Consider the following 11,050-nt stretch of genomic DNA (forward strand, 5'->3'; position numbering starts at 1 on the left):
ATTTATAGAACCATTAGTAACATGAATTGTGGGTGACAGAAAATGTCAGTTGACATATCTGTCTTATTTTCTTCATCTGTGGAATGGTACAGTGCTTGCATTACCCTCCTCATGGTTTTATTTTGCTCAAGGCACTTTGTAAGCTTCAAATTATTATAGAATCATGATTTTTTTATAAAAAGATACATGGGCTAGGAGTATTATGGTGTTTAAGGTTATTTTATGAGTATCAATTTGGCATGCATATATAAAATGCCATCTACCTATTCTAGTCAGACAATTTGGTTTTCCATGCAGATAATGTGAAGACCTGGACGGATCTTTAGAGCAATGAGAAAGCTCCTTGCCTTAAGGGATTCAGAGGCAGGCCAGAGGGGGAGGGGTCTAGTCATAAGAAATTTCAGGGAGTGGCTGTTGCCAAAGTTAGATCTTGACTTTGATCCTTCTCTGTTTTCCCATCACCTGGAAAGCAGCCACCCAAGCAGCCTCTTCTCTTGCTGGCCAGTGAGCAGGGAATGGAAATCTTGTCCTTCTCTTCCACAGCTCGTTCCACAGTTGCTGTTGATTGGGACACCGAAACCCGGTGTCTTCACTATGATGAACAAGAATCAGAGGTAGGTAATTTTGTTTGCCTAACTGATAATGTCCACATAGAATGGGTTTCTCAGGCTTTATTCCACAGATGTTGGAATAAGAAGTCATGTAGAGTAATTAGGGTTTGGGAAAGGGCGATTCATCTTTGAATAATAGTATGATTGCCATCCCAATTCAAATGACAGTGCCACAACTCGGTACATTTTCACATTGGACAGCATATTAAAAATGTGGATTTCAAATTGAGGATGAAAAATACAGAATGTCAAAATTTCTGCAGTGCATTCCATTAAACCTGAAAAGGAAAATATATTTCCTTGTCTGATTGGAGTTTCTTTTTGATTCTGGAGAACCTTCTGGCACCAAACTTAACCATTGTGTTTTTAATAGGCTTGTGATAAACACAGCAGTATGCTCCAGCCCCAGAAGAAGAAAAAAACGACAGTGGCCCTCCGAGATTGCATAGAGCTCTTCACTACCATGGAAACCCTTGGGGAGCATGATCCCTGGTTAGTGGTTCACTGAGCAAATGTGTGTGGGGAGGACTACAGAGAGAACAGTGTGAAGCAGTGTGGCCACTTGTGTGTGTATGCGTGTGCATGCACATGCCCTACCCACTAATCTTCTGGTGTTTTGTTGTGGCATGCTGATAATCTTAGATATGATGGCAGAGGGTAAACGCTTGTAAATCCTACCAAGACAGAACTAGCTATATACTTGGTAATCCAAAGTCCAAACTTACAGAGCTTGGAGCCATTTATCTCTAGGTTGGCCAAGGGGTGCTTGATGAATGGTTAGGCTAAAGCAGTTCATGAAAGCTATTTGCTGAGGTCTATCAAGGTTACATTCTGTGTCATCGGAAGGGGATACCCAGACTGCTCAAAGCCGTAGCCATTGTATTCATCAATGAACTCTTCAAGTAATTTTTTCTTTTACACTGGATATTGTAAATACCAGTCTGAAAATAACTTCCTTGGAAGTAATGTTTTCTGTACTAATTGGTTGTGTTTTCCAGAGTTGGGAATAGCAAAATTATTGCTCTTCATGTGGGAAGTAATGCTTTATGCACTAGAGACAACTTGGTTCTGGAGCTGAGAAGAACTACTAAAGGGAATCAGCCAATATTCCTGATATAAAAGATCTTAGTTTCTTTAGCTGTTTCCTAAAATTCTCTGTTCTATACTTGTCTGTGTGTGGAGTAGATATAGTGAGTCCTTTGAGACCCTCATAAGGTATATATGTGGAGGCATGGGGTACCAGTGACCTTCACTGTTATAAAGAAAAAGTGACTGTGTAGTAACTGAAAGTTTGTCTGAATGCTTTCCTGATAAAGTCAGTTTGGCTTTGTCAGTGAAATGAGCATATCTATTTCCTCTTCAGGTATTGTCCTAACTGTAAGAAACATCAACAGGCCACAAAGAAATTTGACTTGTGGTCCTTGCCAAAAATATTGGTGGTTCATCTCAAGCGATTTTCATACAACAGATACTGGAGGGATAAACTTGACACAGTGGTTGAATTTCCAATAAGGTAGGGTTCTTTAATATCTATATCAAGCAAAATCACAATCAGAGAGGAAATCCTGCAGCAGTACTGTTAGGCAAGGAACTTTAACTCCAAAGTATTGCCACTGTATGGCCTAGAGTTACAAATAACCAGTTCATTTTTGTGTAAAGGTGTCTTTAACTGTGACTGTAATTGAGTCATACTTTAACCTGTCATTACAGAACTCTTATATCCAGGAAATTGTTAGACATCTTTTTTTTTCTTCTACTTTTTCTTTTTTTTTTTTTAAAGAGCAATCGGGGTTAAGTAACTTGCTCAAGGTTACAGGGCCATTTATTTCTGGGTGTGGTGCTAAGTATCTGAGCCCGGATTAGATCCCCAGATCATCCCAGCACTGGAGCCGGTGCTCTTACTTGCTGTGCTACCTGGCCACCCCATTCTACTTTTTCTTTTTGACAGATACAATCAAGGTGGAATACTTGAATCATAAAAAGTGATGCCTAAGACACTAGGATCTGAGCCCAAGTTTCTAGCTCCCATTCTTTTATTTTGACCCACTGTAATAATAATCACATACACATTTATCTGGAACTTGAAAGTTTATAAAGCACTAATCATCACAATTCTGTGAGAAGAGAATTCTATTCTCTCTGAAAACTATTTCCTCTTTCTGGCTTTGGTTTCCACATTGGTAAAATGGTAGTAAAGTTCTTAGACTACCTCTTCTCACAGAATTGTGATTATTAGTGCTTTATAAACTTTCAAGTTAATGCATTGTTTTCAAAATTGATTTTTCTGAATTTCTCTTCTATGTATTTTAAAAACTGTTCTTTGACCCTCATTTTTTTTTCATCACTATTGATTTTTCACACACACACCCCTGGTCTGCCCCTCTCCCCAATAAAAACAAGAAAGAGAAAACACCTTGTAGCAAATAAGTATAGTCAAGGAAAACAAATCCATACAGTGACCACATCCAAAATTTCATCTCATTCTATGTCTTGAATCCCTCACCTCTTCCTTAGACTGGGATCATTAATGTGCTTCATCAGTTCTTTGCTTTTTTTTTTTTTTTGGAGGAGGGAATGCAGGGGAATTGGGGTTAAGTGACTTGCCCACAGTCACACAGCTAGTAAGTGCTAAGAAGTGTCTGAGGTCGAATTTGAACTCAGGTCCTCCTGACTCCAGGGCTGGTGCTGTATTCACTATGTCACCTAGCTGCCCTGATCATCAGTTCTTTGGAAAAATATTTGATCATTGCTTTAATCAGACTTCACAAGTGTTTCAAATTTGTCGTCTTTATAGTATTGTTTCTCTTGTATAAATTATTTTCCTCGTTCTGCTCACTTCACTCTGGATCAGTTAATACTACCTAGGATTTTCTGAAATTTTTTTCCTTTATTTCTTATAGTGCAATATTATTCCATTATATACCACAAGCAAAGAACTAGAGTCTAAGGTGACGCCCCAATTTGATAAGCATTGCCTTAGATTCTAGTTCTTTGCTTTTCTTCCTCCCCCCCTTCTTCCCTTTTTAATTCCCTCCTTAGGATCAAGATTGTTTTACCTGTGGCTATATTCTCTCCTCTTCTGGATTCTCTTTATCCTTAATATCCCTTTCCCACCCTCCATTACTTTTTCTTGTTTCCCTTTTGAGTTTGATATATTTCTACACCTGTATCTGTGTTTATGTTTTCAACCATCCTTCTTGTCCACTTCAGATAAGATCAAGGTTCATCTGATGCCCACATTCCTCTCTACCTTTTCCTGTCTTTATATATACTCTGTATACCCTTGATGGGGGAGGGGATCCCAATAGGTTCAGCAGATATTCTGATCTTATCCAAGACCAGAAAACCTACAATATCGTCTGGAAAGAATTCAAGGTCTCAGGCTTAATTGGAGTGAGAGTTGTAGAAGTTTATTGTTACGCTTCTCATGGGCAAGAGTCCTTTAGGGGACCTGTGAGTGAGAGGGGTACATGCTTTTACCTTTAAAGGGTAGGGCTGCCATTGTCAGGGCTGACCGGACGGGAGGGGCCTCAGTGCATAGACAAAGGTCAGAGCTGACCAAGAGGAGCATGTGAATAGACAGTTTAGATAAGATTTGGGCCAGGCCGGAAGAGACGTGAGGGATTAAGTAAGAACAAAGGAGTCCCAAGGTGTTGCCTAGGCCTATTGCGGATAGGGGGAAGGGAAGTTGGGAAAGGAATTTTACAGATAACAATTTTACAATACAAATTGCAGTTACAATTTCACAGATTGGTTTCACAAGTTGGTTTCACAAATTGACCTAGACCCCAGGTACCCCATCACCCTGATTATGAGAAAAAGCAAGTTCCACCTTCTTATTCCTTTCTACATTAGTTATCCTTTTTACCTTCTCTTTTCTTTACTCTCTTAAAACCTCAGAACAGAAGGAATCCACCCACAGGTCCTCTGGTTTTCTTATTTTAAAATTTCCTTAATACCCTTAGAAGACATTAAGTCACTGAAGGGATATTTGGTTTTTTTCTCCCCTTATTTGAATGTTAGCACCACATTATCATATAATCCCTTCCAACTGCTCAAATACATTTACCATTTGTTTCTTGTTGCATCTCAAAATTCTTGCTCAGCACTAGTGTTTTCATCAGAAATATTTGAAAATCCTCTGTTTCGTTAAAAGTCCTTACCACCCCCACCCCCGCCCCCCCAGGCTCTGGTTTTAAGCCTATTATTCTTCAGTTGTTTTGATTTTGTTCAACTCTTCAAGACCCCTAACTATACCATTTGTTTTTTGGAATATTGTATTCTTCTTCTTTGATCTAGTAGCTAACAGGTCTAGTGTGATCTTGCTTGTGGTTCCTTGGTACTTAGAAGTGCTTTCTGAGTATTTTTTTCCTTTAATATGGGTAGTTCTGAGTTTTGGTTATGATATGACTTCTTCTTTTGGAATTTCTTTCAGGAAGTTCATTGATTTTAAAATTATGCCTCCTTGACTTGTTTTTCACATTATATTTTATATTTTCTTCCCTTTTTTTCATTCTTGATTTTTACTTAATATTTCTTCTCATGGAGTCATTGATTTCCATTTGATCTCTTCTGATTTTCAGGGAGCCTCTTACCACTTTCTCCTTCCAAATTTTTTCCTCCAGAGATTTATTTCATTTTCTATATCTTGCTTTCTTTCTTCTAGCTATTCTTATAGTCCTTATGTAAAATCCATTTTTTCCTTTGAGTCTCTGCTTACAGTTGTAAGTTACTTGCTCTTTCTTTTTGAGAATCCTTATATTTGCAATAATTTGTAATAGTGATTAATATCTTTGGTTTACTCATCTGGTTTTTTGCCTGGCTCAGTCTTTATTTCCTTGCCCCTGTATTTCTGGGTGAGACGGTCATCCTTGCTTTGTCTTCCCTTGGTTCCTGTACTGATCTCCTTCTGAGTTTAGGCCCCTCTGAGTCTTTGAGGTTCAGAGTTCTCCTTCTTCAGGACATCCTGTGGTATCTCAGGACTGGACTTTGGAGATCCTGGCCCTATGGTGTTCTGGCCTGAGCCACTAACACACTATCCTGATTGCTCTTGCTCCCTAGGGCTTCCAAGGATTGGTACTTTTGCTGCCTTTGCACACAGAGATTTATAGGCTACACATGTATCTGGCTTGTTTCTCTTCATGCTGGGAGATAGCTGGTGTTTGCTTGTATTATCACTGGCCTTGCTCTAGTGGTCCCCTTTCTTATTTCCTGTCAGTTTCTTGCCAACTTTTTGTCCATTTCTTTGGTAGAAGTTACTGAAGGTTCTTATTGGATTTCTTGATCATTGTTTAATGCAGTGAATGAATTTCAGGTTTTTCCTGAGGGATGTACATGGGAGCTGCTTCCCTTCAGATAGCCATCTTGTCCAGATATGACTTTTTGCATATTTTTCTCCCAGCTGTTTCCCTTCTAATTTAACTGCAGTTTTTGTTTGTACAAAACATTTAAATTTTTTTTTTGTAGTAAAAATTGCCCATTTTATATTCTGTAATCCTCTATCTCTTTCCCTTCTTTGGACATGAACTCTTTTTTTTTTAAGCAATTGGGGTTAAGTAACTTGCCCAAGGTTACACTGCCAGTTATTTCTGGGTGGGTGCTAAGTGTCTGAGCCCAGATTCGATCTCCAAGTCATCCCAACACTGGAGCTGGTGGTTTTTACTTGCTGAGCCACCTGGCTGCCCCTTGGACATGAACTCTTAATCTGATTTCTAACTTTCTCCTCTAATTTGTTTATACTGTGATTTTAATATTTGAAACTTGGTATGTGGTGAAATATTGATATATACCTAATATCTGCCAGATTTTACCTGTAATTTAACATACTTATGGGATTCCTTATGTGTTATCTTTAGAGACCTGCATATGTCTGAGTTTGTCTGTGACCCAGCAGCTGGCCCTTATGTCTATGACCTCATTGCAGTATCCAATCATTATGGAGCCATGGGTGTGGGCCACTGTAAGTACCAAATTCCATGTCGTTCTCTAATTTTATACAGACAGAATGTATGTGCACCTGCTTGCGTGCACATACATACACACAGTATTAGGCTAAGTGTCAGATGAAGTCCAACAGTAAATATTTTTAAGAGTATAGAGGAAGGGGACAGATTGCTTTCATCTAGTGTATTTAGGCACAGCTTCACAAAGTAGGTGAATACTAAACTAGCTGGATTTCAATAGAAAAATAAAAGGGGGCATCCTAAGCAGGAAAAACAGCATTAGTAAAAACATGGAGGGAGAAAAGTAGGAGAAATTCTGTACCATTTGGTTAGGGCAGAGAGTTGGTTTAGAGCAGGGCTCCTTAAACTTTTTTCATTCTAGACCCTAAAGTGTTGGTGTTATGTGGCCCGAGGGTGTGCACAGTGCAAAGTGGGCATGCTCTGTGTTCAGAACCAAGGCTGAATCAAAGTTGATTGATGCAGCATGGCCAGGCTCTACCAGAAACACCTTGGATTCAGTACAGTTTGATTTTTAGTTAATTTCTGGTCCTTGCACATTCAGAAACCTTTTATTGTTGCCAAAATTTTTTTAGAGAAGTATAATGAAAGATTTGGTTTGAGAGAGGGTAAGTTGTAGCTAGGCTTTAGATGAATACAGTTTAGAAAAGATTAATCCAGTAGTATGGAGATGAGGACACCAGGTAAGAGAAGTTTGTTGTAGTTCATTTGTGAGGTATTTAGGAACCTGAGCTAGGGTTGTTAGAATATAAATCATTCTCTTAAGTGAGATACTTCTACACCTGTCCATTAAAAGTCAAAGAATTCAATATGCCCTGTTTGGATTGGTTGGGAAGCATTTCTTCCTTGGATAAGGATACTGATGGTCTAATGTATAAGCTGTAAATAGGGTTGCTGTGTGTGTGAGAGAGAGAGAGGGAGAGGAGAGAGAGAGACAGAGAGAGAGAGGAAAAAGTGCCTCTGAATTTAGATAGACTTAAATGTAATAGCCTTTTTGGCTTTTGGAAAGAGACAGATTTTTAGCTCAGTTTGCATTTCCTTTTTAAATACCAGTATTTTGCCTAACCTGAAAAATGAGCTTTTGGCTCTTATCTATGAGCCCTGCTAGTCTTAAATATTGTCATGCTCTAGTAGGCTTATAGCCTGATACTAGCTATCTATGTTTGTGGGATTAATTTCCATCAATCCAGCTTAAAACTTTGGTCATCAAGAGCTCTGTTGCTTGATTGTTTACTTGAAGCTAATCTTTGTGGAGAAACAGATTAGAAAGCAATATTATCTTCATATTATATCACAGACTCCAGTTTGCTGTGTGTCTTAATAACAGTTAAATCTCAAGCTTTTTGGAAAAGCTTTGTTATGATTAATGTAGCATAGATACCCTCTTTAGTAATCGCCAATATATTCTTCCCTGACTTGACAGATACTGCATATGCAAAAAACAAACTGAATGGCAAATGGTATTACTTCGATGATAGTAATGTATCTCTGGCCTCTGAGGATCAAATAGTGGTGAGTACTTTTGAGTAGGTTCAAGTTATCAAGTTTCTGCAATCACCCTTAAAGCTGGAAAACTTTTGAAACATGGGTGTCATGGTAGGAAATGAGAAGAAGCTGTAATAAGAAAGTGGGTCTGTGGCTCAGAACCATTAAATAACCTTATTGAAAGGTCTCTGTACTTGGGATGCCTCACACCCTGAGCAGTGACAGCATAGATTCAAAAAGGTCTTCATCTGTTGTAGACTCTTTAGGTGAGGAGGAAAATCCCCTTTAGTTGCCACTGTGCATAACTAGTCAGAAGAGGTTTTCCAGAACTTAATTTGATTAAACCTATCAGACTGACTCTTCTTATTTTGCAGACAAAAGCAGCATATGTGCTGTTTTACCAGCGTCGGGATGATGAATTTTATAAGGCACCCTCACTCCCAGGTTTCCCTGGCCCCTCAGAAGCAGGGAAGAAAGGAAGGCCCTCCCAGGAGGGGCTGGAGGAGGATGACGTGTATAGCATGGATACCAACTGAAACTGCCTGAAGTCCGCCAGTAGCTTCAAGAGTACCATTTGACACATCTGGAACATCTCTTGCACTCTAAAAGCTGCCAGATGTACAGACTGCCATCCATAAGGGAAATTCCTTTTTTTATGGAACAGAAGAGAAAAAAAAAAAAGACCCTGTTTGCTCATGAAGGGTTATGTTGAGAGGCTGAATTATTATTTTTAAATACAAGTTGTGGGAAAGTTCTGTAAACACCTGTAATGCTACAGAGCTGGGGTCAGCTGGGTAAGGGCTGGAAGGCTAGAGGGAGCCACACATTATTGGGGAGTGGGGTGGGGGTGGGGGTGTGAAAAGATGATAAAGCCTGCCACTGGGGATGGGGATAAGAGAACATTTCTCCAGGAAATCTCCAAAGTAGCTCTTCTTGGTGCACTCTGATGATTCTTGGCAGTAGTGAGCCCTCTGTATTGATGATATGATTGTATTCTAGAGTTGTCAGATTTCCACTTTCCCCTTTCTCTTTGCCAGCTGCCATTGTAGCCTCTCCCATAGGAAACCCCCCCCCCCACTGACATTGGGCACTTTTTTTGATCTACCATTCTTGTACCTTGACACAGATTTACTTGAAGAATTCCTTCCCTTTCCCTTGAAAAAAGCATTCATTTTGATTTCTGATTTTGGATCCCTTTGGTATTTCCAGAATGAAATGACTTGAATGCAACTGCTTTCTCAATAAGTGTAGATTTTAAATGTATTTTAATCTCCTGTCCTCTCCTCTAGTGTGGGACATCTTTAGATGCTAATGACTACTGTATTCAGTGATGAATTGAAACATTTTGATTCTATACTCAGCTGGATTTTTTATTAGCTATAGCTAAAAACAATCTTCCCATTTTTTAGGCTGCTGGAGACTTAGTTTTCTTAGTCTTCTTTCCCTGGAGACATTAATTTTGGAAATGTTTCCTCCTGCTTACCCTTAGGGCCTACAACTGAGAATTCCTTGTCATTTGCATTGCTTCTGAAAAGGGACTGTTTGGTAAAAGGAAAGTTCTTGCCTACCCACTTTCCATTCTGGTTGCATAGCTGGAGGAGATAGGAAACAAATTTATTTCCCTATTTCTCTTTCTGAGGGATTATTCTGTTTTGGAGAGGAGGGGAGGATTTTCTCCTTTGATTAACTACAGATCACCTTTTTTACTCTTAACTTTGTCTGGTTTTCCTTCTTTTCTAGTTCTCTTTCCCAGATCTCCGAATTTCTGGCCTGCCATTTGGTGTCAGTGTTGTGATTTTCATTGGCTTCAACTGGTTTCCCCTATTAGTAGAGACTCTCAGAAAGCAGTGGCTGTGGACACCATTTAATTTCTGCCTCTTAGTAGGAAAGACATCCTTTAATTTATAGAATACAGACTCTGGTTTCCATATTTTTAAATGCATATGCCAAAGGTATTTTCTTTTACTAACAAAAACCTGTCAGCATTCTTGAAATTAACCCCTAATTCAGTGTGCTATCTTCTAGATCGCAAGCTCAGTTTTCTTCTTCCTCTCCATTTTAAAAAATGCCCTAACCCAATGCCACTGCCTTTCCCTTGTGCCTAGGACTGCCTGTCTTGGTTTTTGTCTACTGCCATCACTAGTTCTGTCCCTGGCCACCTTTTCCCCAAATATACCAGATCAGGAGCTGGTACCCTGGATGCAAACTATATAAAGAACCAATGCCACGTGAATTTTGGTTTTCCGCTGTTGCAAAGGAAGAGGAATGTGGACCAATCCTGATCTTAGTTGCTAGGTCTCTAGGGCCTACTCTCTTCCCTCTGCTCTTAATCCAAGAGTTGCAGCACCTCCGCTATTTTGCCACTTCCCACCTGCTCAGTGGAGGGTGATGAGAAATGTCAGCGCTCCTGGCGAGCTGGGATTGGCTCCCAGGTGGCCAGGAGGCCTTCCCCATCCCGATGCCCAGCAGCGCTTTGCCCAAGGCCTTGTCTCCAACCCTTCACTCACTATTTCAAAGCACTGAAACTGTAGTTTGTTTAGCTCACGATTGCTTTTGGTGTATTGCTTTGTAGACAATGCCCGTGTTGAGGGCCAGGCTGCCCTGGCCTGGGCCACCCCTGTCCCGAAGACCCTGCCCTCCCACCTGCCTTCCCCGCAGCCTCGGCCGGGTCCCAAACACGCCTCTACCGACTCTGGGCCGTTTGGTTGTAAGGGAGATGCCCCTTTGCCTGTTTTCTTACTTTGAGACTGGCAGTGTGACCGTGACACGGTGGTGAAACGAGTTTTCTCAGGGCCCTGCATCCTAATGGGACACAATGTAGCCAAGGGGGGAGGAGGGAGCCCTTCCCTTTCTGCCTCGGCTGGGCTGGGCTGGGTTCTCTGGCAGCTCGAGACCCTTTCAGGACTAGGCTGCCCGCCTACAACACCGGGTTTTTATGCTAGAAAGAATAAAAGCGAATGGTTTGCACTAAGCCTGCGTGGCGTCCTGCGCTGG

At 40.4% G+C, this 11,050-nt stretch overlaps 1 protein-coding gene across 2 annotated transcripts in view; it reads left to right on the top strand.

Annotated features, from left to right (window-relative positions):
* Positions 1-11,027, top strand: part of USP4 (ubiquitin specific peptidase 4) — a 68,486-nt gene extending 57,459 nt beyond the window's left edge. For both annotated transcript variants that reach the window (XM_069095719.1, XM_069095720.1), the window contains 6 exons: positions 544-614; positions 985-1,103; positions 1,975-2,124; positions 6,467-6,570; positions 7,995-8,083; positions 8,431-11,027. In XM_069095719.1, the coding sequence (XP_068951820.1) occupies positions 544-614; positions 985-1,103; positions 1,975-2,124; positions 6,467-6,570; positions 7,995-8,083; positions 8,431-8,592 (695 nt within the window). In that variant the 3' untranslated portion in view covers positions 8,593-11,027. The remainder of the gene's footprint in view (positions 1-543; positions 615-984; positions 1,104-1,974; positions 2,125-6,466; positions 6,571-7,994; positions 8,084-8,430) is intronic.
* Positions 11,028-11,050: the final 23 nt, after the last annotated feature.

This window comes from Petaurus breviceps, unplaced genomic scaffold (assembly GCF_028583685.1).
Source record: "Petaurus breviceps papuanus isolate PSGF00001 unplaced genomic scaffold, PetGlider_PUasm1.0 227, whole genome shotgun sequence".
NCBI lineage: Eukaryota > Metazoa > Chordata > Mammalia > Diprotodontia > Petauridae > Petaurus > Petaurus breviceps.